The following is a 19,608-nucleotide window of genomic DNA, read 5'->3' on the forward strand; positions in this document are numbered from 1 at the left end:
AGGGAGAGAAGTTAAACCTCTCATTTTACCGCAGCAGGTGTCTGACAGTCTGCCACGCTCAGGCCCGGTTCTGGTTCTCCCGTTGCCTCCCTTCCCTCTAACCAGCCCAGCAATACGGCCTGGGTCTCCAGCAGCGTTCGGTCGGTGTTGGCTCCCAATCTTTAACCTTTAATGACACTGTTCCTTTAACAAATCATTGATTGAATCATATCTCAAACCTTGCATCATATCCTGTGAAAGGTATTGAGGACATGTTTTTTTGTGCATTAATTAGCGAAAGAAATAATACTGACATAAAAGCATGATTGAGAGCTTTTATCTTGGGTTACGAAGCAAATATGTCCCATGTCCCAACACTCTCATTGTCAATAAAGTTGTGTCTTGAACGCTGAAATCCCAGTTTTGAAACAGACCTCCATGAAAGAAGAATTTTCTGCATTTGGGTCATTGCCATATTTCAGGTGAGAAACATGTGATCATTTTCTTTTTTTGCGTTTAATTCTGTATTTCATCCTTGATTGACAAAGTATGCAAGTTGTGCTGGATGATTATAGGCAGATGAAGGTAACCAGTGATTCACATCTGCCATGTGACATGTTTCTTCCTGTGTGAACGTAAGTGGCTGACAAAAGCAAAACCAATACAGACCCCAGGATGACATGGTGGTGGTGGTGGGGTTTTTTCTTTTCTTCTGCTAGTTTTGCGTTTCCTCACTTGTGCAACATTTTCAGTTCTTGGTAATTCGCTCCCTCATCACTTTTCCATTGTGCTGCTTTTCTGTAAAACCATTACTGTTGCATCAGAGAATGCTTTGTCACACCTCAGTGGTCTGTTATCAATTATTACATAAGACACATTTAGATTAGTATGTGTTTTATTAAATTATCATTTGAAGTATTCAAATATTTTTTTTTGTTAAAGGATAAAAAATATTTTATAAAATTAGAACTCAATTAATTTATTCCGACTAAAAATGATGTAACTATTTCAAAATGAATCAGTTTAGTTATCATTTAAAGACAGAATAATGATAGTGAGTCATGTTTATTTTTAAACTTATTTTAACTAACTTTAATATACAATGTTTTTTAGGTAGGCTTATGTGTATATGTATGTAAATAGTAACAGTTATTTAAAAAGAATGCACAAAATAAAACTTTATGTGTTGCAAAATGCATTGTAAAGTTTAGAATATGTCCACTGTAACAACAACATTTCTCAAGTTGCCTCTCTATTGTCTAATCCAAGAAGATCCCTAATGATGTTTTGGGAACGCTTGATGACATTAAACATATTTAAAACATCTTTTGAACAAAAATCATAATCATGTTATTCAATTATCTATAAACACAACTTTGGGGTGAAGCGCTCAATTCACTTAAATATTGAAGATGCACGGAGCAGCTTGGTAGCCTGATGGGGACATTGTATACCCTGCAACTGAAAGATATCAGGTTCGATACCTGGTGGGAACATCTTTTGCAACCCATTCCCTTCACTAATAAAGAAACATTGAAGTTCTTTTAAGGGATTGTTACCCCTTAGAACCCCTAAACCATTCAGATAATCAATCAAATACAACTTCAATAGAAATTATAACATTGGATCAATTCAAAAGCCAGAAAATCAATTAACACTCTTTTATATTTTGTACATTTAAAAAAAAAAAAAGACATTTCAGCCATGGATGGAGGACTGCACAAAAATATCAGGAGCCCCCCTGGCTTTTACTCACAAAGTGTAATGCAAAGAGACATTTCCAACCAGGAAGAGACTCAAAATGACCACAAAGAAATATATAACGACTCCAAAGAGACGCAAAACAACCACAAAGAGATGCAAAACAGCTGCAAAATGACTCAAAGAGACTCACAATGGCTATGAAAGGAGAATAAACGCACACAAAGAGACACAAAAAGCTGCAAAGAGACACAATGACACTACAGAAGACCCACAAAGCAACTAAAGAGGCTCAAAACAACTGCAATGAGATCCAAAATGACCCCAAAGAGACACAAACCCACAGAGAGATGCATGAAGAATACAAAAAGACACAAAACACAAAGAGAATCTTAAAGTTAGTGTGTCTTGCCTCTGTATAAGAGAGGTGTTGGAGTCTTTTTCATGACTGGGCCCTGCAGGGGCCAATTCTGTCAAAACCTGCCCACATTCGGTTTCATGTCACTTCACAAGTTAAGAAAGTTGATGAAGTGTTTTTACTCTTCGTCCCAAAAGAAGACCCAAATGTGCATCACAACTTCTTTCCAGTTCAGACGGACCTCCTCCTCTGACAGGTTTTTTAATGAATTCAGGATCTGAGTGTCTTTATGAAGCACACTGATTCATTCAAAGAGAGCCTTTTTGTCAATAAGAAACACCTTTATAAAACAGCCCCCTGAGGGTTAACTGAAGGAAATGACAAAACCACAGGCAGGGGTTGAACCCACAACCCCCTGACTAAGAAGCAGCTTCCATGCCAGTTGAGCTGTCAAGACTGCTTTTAGTTAATTGTTCAGGTTAAATCAAAGATTAGGGCGTTGCTGGGTTGGGCTTTATGTCAGGTTTCGTGTATATTGTTTAATAGATAAATGTATTACAGTATATTAAAGGTTTTTGAGGGTTTTTTAAAACCCTTAAAATATTTTTATGTTTTTCTTTTACGGGTTTTTGATCTATAGCTTAAGGAATTTTAAAGGGTAACAGAATGATAATGCAGACCATGCAGGAAGAGCGTGGACTCACAACCTTCAGACTTTGTCAGTGTGAACAGGTGTCAGTATGAACAGGTGTCAGTATGAACAGGTGTCAGTGTGAACAGGTGTCAGTGTGAACAGGTGAACAGATTTCAGTGTGAACAGGTGTCAGTGTGAATAGCCTTCCACTTAGCGCTTATTGTTTTCATACTAGCTTGTTGCACTTATTGTATTCGTATTACTTATAGCACTAACTGTTTTTCTTGTTTCTGCACTGTACTTTGGCTCTGAGTTATGCTCTGCTTCATGCTCTTAGATGATTGTTTGGAAAAGGAAATGTACTTATGACTTCTGGTGACTAGTAGTTCTTTTGATTACCAATGTTGAATGCACTTATTGTAAGTCGCTTTGGATAAAAGCGTCTGCTAAATGACTGTAATGTAATGTAATGTAATGTGTCAGTGTGAATAGGTGTCAGTGTGAACAGCTGTCAGTGTGAACAGCTGTCAGTGTGAACAGGTTTCAGTGTGAACAGGTTTCAGTGTGAACAGGTGAACAGGTGTCAGTGTGAACAGGTGAACAGGTGTCAGTGTGAACAGGTGTCAGTGTGAACAGGTGAACAGGTGTCAGTGTGAACAGGTGAACAGGTGTCAGTGTGAACAGGTGTCAGTGTGAACAGGTGAACAGGTGTCAGTGTGAACAAGTGAACAGGTGTCAGTGTGAACAGGTGAACAGGTGTCAGTGTGAACAGGTGAACATGTGTCAGTGTGAACAGGTGTCAGTGTGAACAGGTGAACAGTTTTCAGTATGAACAGGTGTCAGTGTGAACAGGTGAACAGGTGTCAGTGTGAACAGCTGTCAGTGTGAACAGGTGAACAGGTGTCAGTGTGAACAGCTGTCAGTGTGAACAGGTGAACAGGTGTCAGTGTGAACAGCTGTCAGTGTGAACAGGTGAACAGGTTTCAGTGTGAACAGCTGTCGGTGTGAACAGCTGTCAGTGTGAACAGGTTTCAGTGTGAACAGGTTTCAGTGTGAACAGGTGAACAGGTGTCAGTGTGAACAGGTGAACAGGTGTCAGTGTGAACAGGTGTCAGTGTGAACAGGTGAACAGGTGTCAGTGTGAACAGGTGAACAGGTGTCAGTGTGAACAGGTGTCAGTGTGAACAGGTGAACAGGTGTCAGTGTGAACAGGTGAACAGGTGTCAGTGTGAACAGGTGAACAGGTGTCAGTGTGAACAGGTGAACATGTGTCAGTGTGAACAGGTGTCAGTGTGAACAGGTGAACAGTTTTCAGTATGAACAGGTGTCAGTGTGAACAGGTGAACAGGTGTCAGTGTGAACAGCTGTCAGTGTGAACAGGTGAACAGGTGTCAGTGTGAACAGCTGTCAGTGTGAACAGGTGAACAGGTGTCAGTGTGAACAGCTGTCAGTGTGAACAGGTGAACAGGTTTCAGTGTGAACAGCTGTCGGTGTGAACAGGTTTCAGTATGAACAGGTTTCAGTGTGAACAGGTTTCAGTGTTTCAGTTTTTTTCTTTCCAGGTTGATGAAGGTGACGTTTCTGCAACTGATGTTCTTTCTCTCTTTGGTTCTTTGTGTTGAAGCATCCCGGAGATGGTCCAGTGGTAAAGGACATTGACTGTCAGTGGTACAACGCGGGTTTGATCCCCGCCTGAGGTAAGATACACAGGTATGTGTGTGTGATGATTGTATGTGATTTCATTTCTCTGCGTGGAAAAATTCAAGCGTTGCGTCCACAAAATCCGTTCGTCGCGTCGATTTCAACTTGCGAATTTCAACTTGAGAATTTCCAAATTTCCATCATCAAACAAGGAGGAGACAGAGAACAAGTAAGTCCATGTGAGGCCAGGTGGTCAAGCTAGTTAACTAGCTTAGCAAGCTAGTTAGCTTGACGGGTACTTTTCAAAATGCTTTTATATTATCGTTTTGAGTGTTTTAGTCTGCAGGCTGTTCAACTGACTCTGCAGGTGACAGATCCTCTGCAGTGTAGCGCCTATTATACACGCATTATACAGTTAGCCTGCCTTATTGAGGCTTTTAATGGGTCATCTGCAGGCTTTAAGTCAAAACTGGTACATTTTAAGGGACAGCAATCCTCTAAAAGGTAAACTTAAACCTTAATCAAAAATAGATTTAAGTATTTTAAAGTGTACAAAATAACATCAATTTGATTTGTATTTGAAAGGACCTACATTTTTCAATTAAGATACAAATTTGAGGTCAATTAATGGAATATCATGTTTGAACAAACAGCTGCAACAGTAAATAATATGTGATCTGCCCACTCTACACAATAAACATATTATATATATGCCTATACTCAACACCTTTAATTGCATCTTATATATATACATGAGATGCAATTAAAGGTGTTGAGTATTATATATATATATATATATATATATATATATATATATATATATATATATATATATGTATGTATATATATGTATAAATATGTATATATGTAAGTATTATATTTAGCAATCGTAATGCATAACCTGGCCAATATTATAATGAGATTAATTAGAAAATAGAACTGAGATTTAGTTTTGTGTTGAACCTTAAAAATATATATTTTGTCATTTTGTGGTTTGGGTTTCTAGCTGCACGTGCAATGACGTCGGCAGTTGCTCTCGCTGTGTGTCACGTTACGGCTACCGTACGTCACGTGACATTGTTGTTCGTATGAGCCGCCGCAGTCGTGCAGACTCTTCTGGAGTAAAGTTTTTTTAAAAATGGCACGAAACGAGGAGAAACAACAAGGGAAGCTGAACAGACTGTGGCTGCAGAAAGAGAGAGAAGGTGAGCAGCTCTCTGCCGCAACAAATACTTAAATTTTATTAATATTTGGCCGATAAAAAAAACACCTACAGCTAGCTTAAACTGTTAGCTAACGTCCCAGCGATGCTAACTCACGGTCGTTAATGAACTGGTTTAAATGAAGGAAAGAAGATAACTACGGTGCGTTAAGTACGTAATATCAAAAGACAGTTATCTCTTTTTATAGAACCACTTTATCTCTTCACCATGCCGACATATTGTTTTATATTTATGCTCATTCTTAGCTTATTCTTTCATTTAGCATGAAGTGTCATACATCATATGATTCAGGGGAACCTGCCCTCTCTTTCCGGTGCAGTGTAAAGACACCGTTATGCATTCGTTTCCTTTGTTCGAGCATACCAAATGTGACATTTAAAAGAGCCCCACCAGTGAAATACTGTTGAATAACTCCGTAGTCAACGAGGGGGATTGTTGCTTGTATTTAATCGTGAACAGATGTTTAGGTGTTGTGGAGCTCTGTGCGAGGTTTGGTGCAAATACACCTGTTCCTCGGTGAGCTATTGGATTTTTGTTCTAGGTCGGCCACCAAATCCTGTCAGGGGTTCCCTCTACTTCCGGTGTCCCCTCTACTTCCGGTGTCCTTGCTCGGACCACACCCATCTTCAAACTCAACCGCACCAGGTTGCAAAGTGTGCACCTCTTCAAGCTCTACCTTCGTTTTGATCTCGGCTGCACGTCTGTAAAGTCTCGTCCAGCACGGTTGCGATGCTGTTAGCGGTCTCAACGTCTGTCCGCAGACGAGGCAAAGTGCTCCGGACTGCCTCTGCGGTGGTTCTCTCTACAGTGGGTGTCTGCAGTGGCACATTTTGCAATGAAACAGACTCACGAGCGGAGAATCTTACGGTTCAGACGCAGGTCAAAGCTCGTCTCTATCGTCAACCGTTCCAAAGTTATTTCATGTTTTGTAGCTCTGCTTGAGACGCTCACAGCTAAGCACAGAGCTAAGAGTAAGCACTGAGCTCCTCAAGACACCTAAACTAATGTTTTCTCTTAAAATGTAATTCACAGAGGGACGCCTGAAGGATGTACACCAGCGGAGACCCAAGCTGGTAATGAAGACGAATTAAATTGTCGTTGATAGTTGTCAGCGCTTCGCCTCAACTAGTTTGTTTCAGCCGTCCCTTTTTCTTTTGCAGTCTACTCTTAATTCAGTCTCCTCTGTGAAAAAGTGGATCCCCAGCATCAAGAGTGAAATAGAGTACTATTTGCAGGTGGGTGTATTGTGTCGTTGTGTGTGTGTGTGTGTGTGTGTGTGTGTGTGTGTGTGTGTGTAAAAATGGATTCCGCTGAGTTGGTTTCTGTCTAAAGTTAAATGTCTGTTTCTCTCTCAGCAATCGCAGCTGTCTCACTACCCGGAGAGGAAGATAGCCGAGTTCCAGCTGCGCATGGAGTCTCTGGAACGAGAGTACAAAAGATTCATCGCCAAACTGCGAGTTCTGGACCCCGCCTGCAAACATCAGCCGTGGACTCCTGGAGCGTACCGCAAGAGGAGAGCGGACGCGCAGGACTCCCCGAGTGTCGGTCAGTGTGTTAACGCCTGTGAATAATCTCTCGCATACAGTTTATGCTCTTATTAGATATAGTTTTAATCATCGCGTTTTAGTTCATTCAAGAATGTTTGTCACGACAGAACAGATCTATGTCCCAATGTGTCTTTCTAAATGTTTATACAACAAGATGTCTGGACCAACATGTTCATGTTTGAAGGCAGTAGCCTCCTCCGTCAGGTGACTGTAGAACAGGTAGAGCCTTGGGAGGAAGTCAAATGTAGTTGTCTGGACCAACGTGTGATTGTTAGACTTGAGAACACGGTTTGGAATCATTTGAACGTAGTTTACAGAACTTAATAACCAGACGGCTTCTGTCTTCTGTCCCCTTCTCACCAACCAGGCCTCCTGCTCTGCTGTCTTCTCCGTCTTATTGAAAACCGTACATTTTGCACAATACGTCTGAGCTGTGCGATGAATCGCATTTTGTATTATACTAAGATTTTTAGCTTCAAGCGATTATGAACGCGGTCTCGTGGTCTAAAGCCGGTCCTGTCCTGGTCCTCTGGACCCCGTCGCGTTGACCGTGCTTTGTGATGAACGCGGTCTCGTGGTCTAAAGCCGGTCCTGTCCTGGTCCTCTGGACCCCGTCGCGTTGACCGTGCTTTGTGGGTGTTCCTTTTTTTTTTTTTTTTTGCCTCGTCATCACAAATTCATATTAATGCAACCAATGTGTTCACTAACCAGTTCACCGGGGCGATGCGTTCAACTCTAAAATGTAGGCTACAAAATCATCATCTATATCATTATTGACTCTTTACTGTGTAATCTATTACTGGTCTATATTACATTACATTCATTTTAGCAGATGCTTTTATCCAAAGCGACTTACAATTCAGTATCTATCTACACACCGTAGATGCAGCTACGGGAGACATTTTTGGGGTTAAGTGTCTCGCTCAAGGGCACATTTGACATGAGACTAGTAGTGCAGGAGCCGGGGATCGAACCGCCGACCCTCTGATTGAAAGGCGGCCCTGCTCTCCACTTAGCCACGGTCACCCTCTAATATCCTTTTGTTTCTGACTGAATTTCATTTTGGCTGAACGATGCAGAAGTAGCTAACCCTTCCTCCCTCTGTGCATCTTCACTCTCACTCACAGTCAAACAGCCCCGGCCCTGTGAGTCACATGACAGCAGCAGCAGTCAGAGTCAGAGTGAAAGTGACTCAGCCAGCAGTTGGACAGGCTGTCACAAACCCTCAGCCCCTGAGAGAAAGTCACCGCTCCGCACCCTTGTCCCCGCCGACCCGGAGGCCGTCTGCGCAGACCAGGACCGGCCCCTCTCCTTTGACCGCACGAGGCTGGCGGTGGCCGCCGCCGCGTTCAGAGGACCGCCTCTTCAGCGAGGCTCCTCTCAAACGGCGAGCCTGGCCCGGCTGCTGCAGTCCGGCCTGCCGAACCTGAGCAACGCCTCAGTGAGGCAGACGCTTTTGACGCGGAGCAGAGACGCGCGGAGCGACCGTAAGTCGGACGGCGAAGCTGCAGAAAGGAATCCTGGGAAGTCATCCAACACTGGGACAACGGTGGAGAGGACGGGTCACGTCCTGGGACTAGACGGTTACTCTTCCTCTGATGAGGAGCGTGACACGTGACGTGTTTTTTCAATAAATGTAATGATTCTCGTTTTTTTTAACATTTTGATGCTCTGTATTCATTCCCAGTGGTGTCATATGGACAAAATATATATTTTCACAATATCTCGCTGGACAAAAAAGCTGAATATTAAAGCCCCGCAAAACAAGACCTGCGTAAAGGAAAAGTGCATGTGTGCAAGAAAAGGCATGAGTAATGTGGTTCGTTTCAGGCTGACGGATTCGTTGTAAATGTTCAGTCATCGCGACCACATCGATCTCCATCATGCAACCAGAGAGCAGGGAGACTCCGTGAGAAGCAGACGGTAATTAAGTAGAGATTCTTGCTGAGTCAGTGATTCATTTTACTCTCCTTGTCTGCGCTGCGTGAAACTGGAACAGCAGCACCGAACACGACCTGGTTAGACCCCACAACGCCTCCCAACCTCCCACCTAACCCACCCTGTACCGCCGCCGCCGCCGCCGATGCTGCTGCTGTTGCGAGGACCGCATGACACTTCTGGGAAACCGACTCACCGGCTTGTAGGCTGCAGACACTCTGTGCAGTTTATGGTTCGAGTTTGAGGTGGTTTACCCTCTTTTTTTTTTTTTTTTAGTTGGAGCTCTTGTGCACACACACACACACACACACGCACACACACACACACACACACACACACACACACACACACGCACGCACTGCGAGGTGGGTTTCCCTTCGTCTCTCTGCAGGGACCCTGGAGAGAGACGAAGGGAAGCTGGTTGCAACAGTGGACAGAGCAGAAGGCCCGAGAGCTGCCAAAGTGAACTTTTACACAATATACAAGGTGGAGTTTGACGGAGCAGTTCGTCATGAGTGTGAGCCTGTGAGAGGCGTCACTGCTGCAGCAACCTTCACTGCTCAGCCCTTCCAATAAGTTCAATCATTGAGGTCAGAAAGATTCCCCTTTATCGAAGCCCACTTTAATGACGCTAATAAATATGTCAGCAGATTTTTTATTTTTTTTTCCTTCTAGAATTAAACAGAAATTATTTTATGATGGAAACCCGTTGCGACCGCAATGAGTCGACTGCTCCGTGTCCTACGAATCGAACCCTAAGGTGGCAGCGAGACCGCAGCGGTGTTGAGCCCTCACTGAGCGCGCTCAGCTTTCCTGTAAGCTCATCTGTGAACTATGGGGTTTGGGGTTAATTCTGAAGTATCGCCGTCTCTCGCTGGCAAGTTTTTTTCAAAAGCAAGAAAGCCATATGAGATGCATGTTCTTTTTCATGTGGCAGCAGCGTCTTCCCACCAAGAATACGCAGTGTGCTGCCGAAACTGCTGCGTCACAAAGACTGATGGCAGGATAATAATAATAAGGCTTTATTGTTATTTTAAAGCAGGTTGAATACTAAAAATGCATATTGTGTGCTACCTGGGCTACAAGACCTGTTGCATTGCGTAGGAAATGCTGGGTGGGTGACTGTTTGGTGGTTTCGTTTTCTCTCCTTTCTTGGAATATGTGAAAAGGTCTCTTCTCTGATGATGACATTGTGGTTAGTGAGGTGGGGGTCAGCTGAGACTTCTAGCTTCCTCCCTTCAGACTGAGCTGCCGTTTCTCTCTTCACACACGGTGCAGAAAAGGTTGAACTATAGGAAGCGCATAAAAGACCCAAACCGTGCGATAAAGCTCGATAAAGTTCTGTAGTTTTGTGGTAGTATCACGCAGCGAGTGCTTCTTCATGCTGTGCATCAAGGTGGAGAAGGTTTCCTTGGTTTGTGTAAGTTTAATGTGCGCTTGTCCTCCAGTGGGAGGGGTTTGTGGGTGGTGAATGCCTTGACAAGCTGAAGTGAAGACAGAAGTACACACCACCTCTGTGCAGAGGCGACACAAGTTTTTGTCTGCGCATCAAGGACCCGCACCATGAGCTCTGACCACCAGAGCCACCAGAGCTACCCGTACCCGCAGGTGTTCCTCGTGGACGGAGGCGACGGGGCGCAGCGCTCCGGCCAGCAGCCGAGCCTCGTGCCCTGCTGGTCCTTCCCGCCGGCCCAGGAGAGGGCGAGGAGCCGGGGGGGGAAGAGCCGGGGCTGCATGGGAGTCGGCGCCGGTCCGGCCCTCGTCGTGCTGATGCTGTTCCTGCTCGTGTTCGTGGCCCTCGGGTTTGAAGCCTACCAGATTAACAAGATGCAGGCAGAGCTGAGAGAGATGAAGAAGGTAAGGAGCTACAGAGAGATGGGGGGGGGGGGATTCTGTTAAGGGTGACTGCAGAAGTGTGGAGGTATAGATAGTTTGGAGGTCGTAGAATTGGACCGCAGTGTGGAGATGAGAAGGTCAAGAGTCAGAGAAGTGATTTCATGATTTCTATTTCATTAAAAACTGATTCTAGCTTCTGAAATGTGAATATTTTGTGGACAAAACAAGATTTTACTACTCGGTTAACTGAGAAAATAATCAACAGATTAATCAACAGTGAAAAAAAAAATCGTTATTGAGTAATGGTTGCCATGAAATAGTGTCAATATTAATAGCATTACTTTGTGTAGACCATCTCTTCTCTGCAGGAGTTTATGCAAATCCTGCAAGTTGAAAAAACAAAAAGGTGCGACTTCTCTCACCTTTTGAGAGAGGAGGTGATCGAGGGGTGTGAGGTGGGAGAGTGGAAAACCAAGCTGGAAAGTTTAATGGTTCCTTTTTTTGTTTGCCATCATTTAAAGAGTTAAATTCACCCCACTTCTTGCTCTGACATTTAAAAAATGCTAACCAGGGACTTGATCGTTCCATCTGTGGTCACCGGTCCAGTGAGACAGGATTTCCTCCCTCTGATGTTCTCTTGACTGCTGCTAAAAGAAAGCGAGTGTCTGTGTGATGTGGTAATCAGATTTCTCTGTTTCTCTTTTTTTTTTTTGTCTCGCTAAAGGTTACACTCGTGACTGAGTTTGAAACGCCGCAGAAGCAAATCGGTAAATATAAACACCTTTTTTTTTTTTTTCTTCTTTTTTTTTTCTTCTCACCACACTTTGAGTTATTCCCAAACAAAGTGCAACAAATGTTCCCGATAGTAACGTTCCCTCTCGTCTGGTTGATTCAGGTCACGAGCCCGAGACGAGCGGAGAAGACGAGAAGGACAGACCTGCGGCACACGTGATAGGTGACATGATAACACAAATGTAACTCCTCCTCTTTGACGGTCCGTCCTGCACATGGACGTGAGAGGTGACATCTTTCCTCCTCCTCCTTCCTCCAGGGCGGATCGAAGTCGAAACATTCCCGAAGACGTTGCGATGGGAGCCGCGGGCGGGTCGGGCCTTCACCTCGGGGTCGGTGGCGTACAGGTCGGAAGACGGCGGCCTGCGGCTGAACGAGAGCGGACTCTACCACGTCTACTCGCGGGTGGAGTTGATCTTCAAGGACTGCTCGCCCTCGTCCTCGTTCGGTCACTCCGTGTTCGTGAGGAGAGCCGGGCGCTCCACGCCGCTGACCCTGATGGAGGCCCACAGGGCGGGGTTCTGCTCTCGGCAGCAGGGGCACGCCTGGACCGCAGAGAGCTACCTCGCCTCCGCCCTGCAGCTGCATCAGTCCGACAGAGTTTTTGTGAATGTATCGCACCCGTTCTATCTTAGTCATTCGCATTACGCCAACTTCTTTGGTCTCTACAAGATCTGAGGGCTTTGTGTGTGTTTTTAGTGTAGTAATGATATTCATGTGTCTTACTCATCTCTTTGGTTCCTTGTGTCATTTGCTATAACGCATAATCACTGCACTGAAGAGCTTGATATGAAACGGTCTGCAACGTCAAAACCCAGGGGAAACATTGCACATTCTCATTAATGCCAGCTTTAAAAATTGGTTGTGAAATTTGTGAAGCAACCTCCAGACACGTGTAAACAAATATTGAGCCTTTTTTTTTTTTTTTTTTAAATAAATGTAGATAGAGTCAGTAAACACTAACAAGCTGATTTAGTATTATCATTTTAAAAAAATATTTATTTTAGGGGCGGATCTGGGATCTGATGTCTAAATGTGTGAACAAGGGTGTGATATAATGGTTGGAAATGAATAAAGATATAATTTAAGTTGATTTTCATGAACAGTGTTTTTATGTCTGAGCATGTAATGAACACCCACACGAGTTGTATTCATGACCACTGGAAAGTATTCAGATAAGTACACCAACTCAACGTGTTGTGTTTCTCCTGATGATTTCCATATATTCCACTGAGGTGCGGCAGAAGTCTGAAAACAGCTACTCTGCAGTTGTTCTCTCCAAAGTAAGCAGAAATGTGAGGAACAAGAACACCTTTTTTTTTTTTTTTTTTTTTTTGTACATTTAAGCTTCCAGAGCGCGATGCAGTGCACTTGCATCGTTGCAGTTTGACACCCTCGTAGCGATGCTCTGTTTAAGACCACAGACGTTCATGTCAGTGTGAGAACATGCGCAGGCTCGGGCACAGATGAGGGGACCAAACAGTGGCAGGTTTGACGTCTGCTTCCTTCCTGTGTGAATATCACGAGGGTCTCGCTTCGGTGCAGGTCGATTTTCTTTTTTTTTTTTTTTTTTTGTGAAAGAGTTTGTTGCTTCTTTTAATCCACGTGGCTCACGTCTTAACTCAAATATGATAGTTTCGTTCTCCAGACACGGCGTGCATCGTGATAACACCTTAATAATCATGTTTTAAGGTGAACGTAATAACGTTTTTCTGTCATTTTGGGCTAAACCACAAACTACTCAAATTTTGTCTACTTGTAATTAGTGCAACAAGTTGATTCATGGGGGATATTGTGTGGTTGATCATAGAGGATCATCTCCCTTCATTTTTCATGAACACTTCAGGAAGCAAATGAGCAAAAAAAATAAATAAACAACATTTCACGGTTTACCTAAGACCCGCTTCGAGACGCAGGTTTACTTCGTTACCTAGACTCCCTTTTTGAGTAGCACTACAGATCTGGGGGTGTTCAAGGTTTTACTTTGATTAGGATCATTTTGGAATCAACCGACATCTGTGGTTGCATCTTGTTCCAATAATCACTTTTTACTCATCACGATACTGGCTGTTCAAAGCCACAAAATCTCTTTTTTTGACGTGGAAGTCCTCAACCTCTGTAGACTTAAAAGGGAGTTGTAAAAACATCTATCTGCTTCTCTACGGAAGCCCTAAACGGTCATGATTCAAACATTTTACCGTTATCTGGAGATCACAAGTTAATTATGTCATTATCTTGACAAAACAAAGCTTTAGTGTCTAGAGTTATACCGACAAGATTAACTTGTGATCTCCAGATAACAAATGTTTGAATCGTGTCTGTTTCAGGCCTCCGTAGTTTAGGGCTTCTGCAGTTATGTATTCCATAGTTTAGGTATTCCATAGTTTAGGTATTCCATAGTTTAGGGCTTTTCTAGATTTTGGTTTCTGTAGTTAAGGGCTTTCACAGTAGAGGGATTTTGTAGTTTAGGGCTTTCATAATTCAAATCTTTCGCAGAACTTCCGTAGTTTAGAGCGTTCGTAGTTTATGAATTTTGTAATTTAGGGCATCTGTAGTTTATGGCTTCTATAATTTATGGCTTCAGTAGTTTATGGCTTCTGTAGTTTATGGCTTCAGTAGTTTAGGGCTTCCGTAGTTTATGGCTTCAGTAGTTTAGGGCTTCCGTAGTTTATGGCTCATGTAGTTTAGGGCTTCCATAGATAGGGGCTTTCATAATTTAGAGCTTTCATAATATACAGTGCTTTGAGAGGTTGGAAGACTAGAAAGACGCTATGTAAGTGCAGGTCTATTTACCATTTAACTGTGGGCTTTTGTAGTTTAGAACTTTTGTATTTGAGAGCTTCCATAGTTAAGAGCTTTCATAGTTGAGTAGATAAGTGCTTCCGTAGTATAGGGGTTTCTAAGTTGAGAGCTCCCTTAGTTAAGGGTTTTCGTTGTTCAGGGCTTCCATAGGTTAGAGCTTTATTAGGGCTCTTGTAGTTTAGGGCTTCCTGTGTTTAAGGCTTTATTAGGGCTCTTGTAGTTTAGGGCTTCCTGTGTTTAAGGCTTTATTAGGGCTCTTGTAGTTTAGGGCTTCCTGTGTTTAAGGCTTTATTAGGGCTCTTGTAGTTTAGGGCATCCTGTGTTTAAGGCTTTATTAGGGCTCTTGTAGTTTAGGGCATCCTGTGTTATGGCTTTATTAGGGCTCCTGTAGTTTAGTGCTTCCTGTGTTTAAGGCTTTATTAGGGCTCCTGTAGTTTAGGGCTTCCTGTGTTTAAGGCTTTATTAGGGCTCTTGTAGTTTAGGGCTTCCTGTGTTTAAGGCTTTATTAGGGCTCTTGTAGTTTAGGGCATCCTGTGTTTATGGCTTTATTAGGGCTCTTGTAGTTTAGGGCTTCCTGTGTTTAAGGCTTTATTAGGGCTCCTGTAGTTTAGGGCTTCCTGTGTTTAAGGCTTTATTAGGGCTCCTGTAGTTTAGGGCTTCCTGTGTTTAACGCTTTATTAGGGCTCCTGTAGTTTAGGGCTTCCTGTGTTTAAGGCTTTATTAGGGCTCTTGTAGTTTAGGGCTTCCTGTGTTTAAGGCTTTATTAGGGCTCTTGTAGTTTAGGGCTTCCTGTGTTTAAGGCTTTATTAGGGCTCTTGTAGTTTAGGGCATCCTGTGTTTAAGGCTTTATTAGGGCTCTTGTAGTTTAGGGCATCCTGTGTTATGGCTTTATTAGGGCTCCTGTAGTTTAGTGCTTCCTGTGTTTAAGGCTTTATTAGGGCTCCTGTAGTTTAGGGCTTCCTGTGTTTAAGGCTTTATTAGGGCTCTTGTAGTTTAGGGCTTCCTGTGTTTAAGGCTTTATTAGGGCTCTTGTAGTTTAGGGCATCCTGTGTTTATGGCTTTATTAGGGCTCTTGTAGTTTAGGGCTTCCTGTGTTTAAGGCTTTATTAGGGCTCCTGTAGTTTAGGGCTTCCTGTGTTTAAGGCTTTATTAGGGCTCCTGTAGTTTAGGGCTTCCTGTGTTTAACGCTTTATTAGGGCTCCTGTAGTTTAGGGCTTCCTGTGTTTAAGGCTTTATTAGGGCTCTTGTAGTTTAGGGCTTCCTGTGTTTAAGGCTTTATTAGGGCTCTTGTAGTTTAGGGCATCCTGTGTTTATGGCTTTATTAGGGCTCTTGTAGTTTAGGGCTTCCTGTGTTTAAGGCTTTATTAGGGCTCCTGTAGTTTAGGGCTTCCTGTGTTTAAGGCTTTATTAGGGCTCCTGTAGTTTAGGGCTTCCTGTGTTTAAGGCTTTATTAGGGCTCTTGTAGTTTAGGGCTTCCTGTGTTTAGAGCTTTATTAGGGCTCTTGTAGATTAGGGCTTTCTAGTTTAGAGTCCTGACACATGACCTTGTCAAACATATTGTAAGCAAACAATACCTGGGCTGATCCTCTTATCTGGATCTATATGAGATCAGATTTGGAGCGTTTCTAACAGCTAGGAATATAAGGGCTCTGTACCAGGATGAAATGTGCAAATTTCCACGTGAGTAAACTCATTAAATTTCCATTTATCATTTTAGAGTTACTTCTTTTTTCTTTTCATCCCTCCATCTTTAATCAGCAAAGTGTTTCCTTTGCTTTGTACAGTAAATACATTTTTTTAAAGGTCCCGTTTGCACAAACTGAACATTTTTAGAAGGTATATCCATTTATAATTGAAGTGTTTCATAAAGAGTAGCCCTTTGACACTACACAAATAGCCAAGTTCACTCAGAAAGATTGTTGTATTTGAAGGCCAGAGCAACTGTTGCAAGGCTGTTTACTGCTGAAGTTTAAAACCACTCAAAGATCTTCATCTAAGATATGAGCAATAACTCATCACGCTTTCTAATCCCCCAAATGGAAGATATATTATCTTACAATGCCATCACATAAACCATCAGAACAGGAAGTTGCTCATCACTCTCACGCTCTTGAGACAGTTGAGCACAAGTTAATGATGAACGTTGTCTCTTTGGATCAATCTGAGCAAATCTGTGTTCAAACAACATGATGGAACGAAGAAGGATCTTGTAATTGTTCATTTGTATTTCTAAAATAAAATGTAACTGGGTTCTTTTGTAGTTTCCGTTAAAAGCCCCTGAAATCTGGACTTCAAATATGAAGTATTTCTCTACAAAATTAAACATGAAGAAAAACACCTTTATGTATTAGTTATTCAAAGTTTAACATTCAAAAACGCTTGTTGTTGTGCCTCATCAGGACTGCGTGGGCCCGGTTTCATCAGATTGGATCGACAGTGACCAAACAACCCACCAACTGTCATCAGATTCTGACTCAAATTTGTGCACCAAAGTATGTGACGTCTCCTTTTTTCCAACTCAGATCCCCCCACTCGAAACCAGCAAGAATATATCAGAGATAGACAAAATACAATATACAAAAAACAGATAATACATTACAACACTTAGCAAACTTTGGCAGAAAACTAGGATCCAGGATCCAACCCGCTCGTACATGAAGGTGGTTGAAAAAACACGTTTTCAGGACATTTAAGAGAATACCACATATTTTAGACGATGGTGGGCTTCAGTGGCGGCTGGTGGAAATTTTTTTTAGGTAGAGCTGTGCCACATCCAACCAATTTCAGCAAACATCCCAGCATGATTTAGTGCATTAACATTAAGGTATCAAAAACGCATGACTTATTATTATTTATTATTATTATTATTATTAATAATAATAATAATAATAATTATTATTATTATTATTAAATATTTAACATTTATTCCAACACAGAAAAAAGCAGTAAATAACACTTTGACAAACACATGACTTCACAGGCAATTCAGTATAATATAATATTATATATATCATATAATAATATTCAGTATAATATATAAAACACACACACACTGCTTCCCTTTGCCTCTAGTTTGGTGTCTGATTGTGAGGTCAGGTGGAGAAGACGTGCAGGAAAAGCATATATTTTACACATATTACTGGGTGCATTCCATATATCAAAAACACAAATATTGACAATTTGTATAATTTATTATTATTTTTATTATTTTTAGATTTTGTTTTTGTGGCTCAAAGGGGGGGCGGTGCCCTAGCGCCCTCTATTGGCCAGCCGTCACTGGACAAAGCCAGGTCCACAGAGGATTATATCTCCACGTTTGGTGTGGTACTGTCCTGTGCAGAGCCCCGACCTCAACCCCACCCTACACCTTTGGGATGAACTGGAACGCAGACCGTATAAACCCCTCAACATCAATGTTGGACTTCTCTAATGGCTGACTGGGAGCAAACCCTTGCAGAACTGAAACCAGCAGAGTGGAGGCAGATCAATGCACATGGTCTTAGAATCCACTGTTCAACAACCACACATGGTCTAACGTCTCACACACTTATAAGTCTTGACAAGCTGCAGATAACCCTCGAGACCAGGACAAGGAGACAGAGAGGAAAGTGAAACGAAATGCAGATTACTATCTTCACCTTGTCTTTAGCTCCATCTATCAAATATTTCATGAATTGCATGGCGACGAAACACTTTGTAAATATCAATATTTGTCATAACTACATTACATTACAGTCATTTAGCAGACGCTTTTATCCAAAGTGACTTACAATAAGTGCATTCAACATTGGTAATCAAAAGAACTACTAGTCACCAGAAGTCATAAGTGCATTTCCTTTTCCAAACAAGCATCTAAGAGCATGAAGCAGAGCATAACTCAGAGCCAAAGTACAGTGCAGAAACAAGAAGAACAGTTAGTGCTTTAACTAATACGAATACAATAAGTGCAACAAGCTAGTATGAAAACAATAAGTGCTAAGTGGAAGGCTCAGGGTAGCACTTCCTGAAGAGGTGGGTTTTCAGCCTGCGCCGAAAGATGGGCAGCGACTCCGCTGTCCTGACGTCAGTGGGAAGTTCATTCCACCACTGTGGGGCCAGGACAGAAAACAGCCGTGGATTGGCCGCCAGGACCTCTGAGCGACGGGGCAACCAATCGCCCCGAGGCAGCAGAGCGAAGTGGTCAGGCGGGGGTGTAAGGCTTGACCATGGCCTGGAGATAGCAAGGAGCTGTTCCTTTCACTGCCCTGTATTCTAGCACCAGAGTCTTAAACTGGATGAGCTCTTACAGGTAGCCAGTGTGGAGAACGGAGAAAGGAAGTTGTGTGGGAGAACTTGGGGCGATTGAACACCAGGCGAGCTGTGGCTTTCTGGACAAGCTCCAGAGGTCTGATGACCGACGCCGGGGCTCCGGGGAGTAGTGAGTTGCAGTAGTCCAGGCGGGAGATGACAAGAGCCTGGATGAGAACCTGCGCCGTCTCGTCAGTCAGGAAGGGACGAATCCTCCTGATGTTGTAGAGCAGGAATCTGCAGGAGCGTGTGACGGATGAAATGTTTGCCGAGAATGACAGTTGGTCATCCAGGGTCACACCCAGGTTCCTCGCGGTCCGAGTCGGCGTCACCACGGTATCATCAATGGTGATGGACAGGTCCCGGTGCGGGCAACCCTTCCCCGGGAGGAACAGTAGCTCGGTTTTGTCTAGGTTGAGCTTGAGGTGGTGTGTCGTCATCCACTTCGAGATGTCAGCCAAACACGCAGCGATGCGCGTCTCCACTTGGGTGTCACCGGGGGGAAATGACAAGACCAGCTGGGTGTCATCGGCATAACAATGGTAGGAGTCATGCGAGCGAATAACAGAACCCAGAGATGTTGTGTAGAGCGAGAAGAGAAGGGGGCCCAGGACTGACCCTTGCGGAACCCCCGTAGTCAGCATGCGTGGTTCCGACACGGCCCCCCTCCAGGTCACCTGGTAGGATCGACCCGTCAGGTAGGATGCAAACAGGGAGAGTGCAGAGCCTGAGACGCCCATCCCCTCGAGGGTGGAGAGGAGGATTTGATCCTCCTACCAATGTCCTGCTTCTTTACAATAACTATATATATATATATATATATATATATATATATATATATATATATATTACATCACACTTCTTGTTCCC

The 19,608-nt window shown here is 43.2% G+C and overlaps 2 protein-coding genes across 2 annotated transcripts; both read left to right on the forward strand.

The window, feature by feature from the left end:
- Nucleotides 1–5,401: 5,401 nt before the first annotated feature.
- si:dkey-86e18.1 (uncharacterized protein LOC557342 homolog) lies at nt 5,402–8,742 on the forward strand. The gene is made up of 5 exons (XM_068710442.1): nt 5,402–5,518; nt 6,569–6,609; nt 6,697–6,771; nt 6,892–7,081; nt 8,211–8,742. The coding sequence occupies exons 1-5, from the start codon at nt 5,452–5,454 to the stop codon at nt 8,699–8,701; spliced, it is 864 nt and encodes a 287-aa protein (XP_068566543.1). The 5' UTR covers nt 5,402–5,451; the 3' UTR covers nt 8,702–8,742.
- Nucleotides 8,743–8,836: 94 nt separating this feature from the next.
- On the forward strand, nt 8,837–12,742 carry faslg (Fas ligand (TNF superfamily, member 6)). Its single transcript, XM_068710443.1, has 4 exons — nt 8,837–10,878; nt 11,582–11,624; nt 11,753–11,812; nt 11,909–12,742. The coding sequence occupies exons 1-4, from the start codon at nt 10,585–10,587 to the stop codon at nt 12,325–12,327; spliced, it is 816 nt and encodes a 271-aa protein (XP_068566544.1). The 5' UTR covers nt 8,837–10,584; the 3' UTR covers nt 12,328–12,742.
- Nucleotides 12,743–19,608: the final 6,866 nt, after the last annotated feature.

The sequence above is a fragment of the Cebidichthys violaceus genome, unplaced genomic scaffold (genome assembly GCF_023349555.1).
Source record: "Cebidichthys violaceus isolate CVI_PGR_0920_01 unplaced genomic scaffold, fCebVio1.0.p SCAF_154, whole genome shotgun sequence".
Taxonomy (NCBI): Eukaryota; Metazoa; Chordata; class Actinopteri; order Perciformes; family Stichaeidae; genus Cebidichthys; species Cebidichthys violaceus.

Excerpts from the sequence above, each read along its gene's own strand:
- si:dkey-86e18.1 (XM_068710442.1), top strand. The coding sequence starts at position 5,452 with ATGGCACGAAACGAGGAGAAACAACAAGGGAAGCTGAACAGACTGTGG. Across the intron at positions 5,519-6,568 it reads GCTGCAGAAAGAGAGAGAAG|AGGGACGCCTGAAGGATGTA; the intron begins GTGAGCAGCTCT and ends TGTAATTCACAG. Across the intron at positions 6,610-6,696 it reads ACCAGCGGAGACCCAAGCTG|TCTACTCTTAATTCAGTCTC; the intron begins GTAATGAAGACG and ends TTTCTTTTGCAG.
- faslg (XM_068710443.1), top strand. The coding sequence starts at position 10,585 with ATGAGCTCTGACCACCAGAGCCACCAGAGCTACCCGTACCCGCAGGTG. Across the intron at positions 10,879-11,581 it reads AGCTGAGAGAGATGAAGAAG|GTTACACTCGTGACTGAGTT; the intron begins GTAAGGAGCTAC and ends GTCTCGCTAAAG. Across the intron at positions 11,625-11,752 it reads AACGCCGCAGAAGCAAATCG|GTCACGAGCCCGAGACGAGC; the intron begins GTAAATATAAAC and ends TGGTTGATTCAG.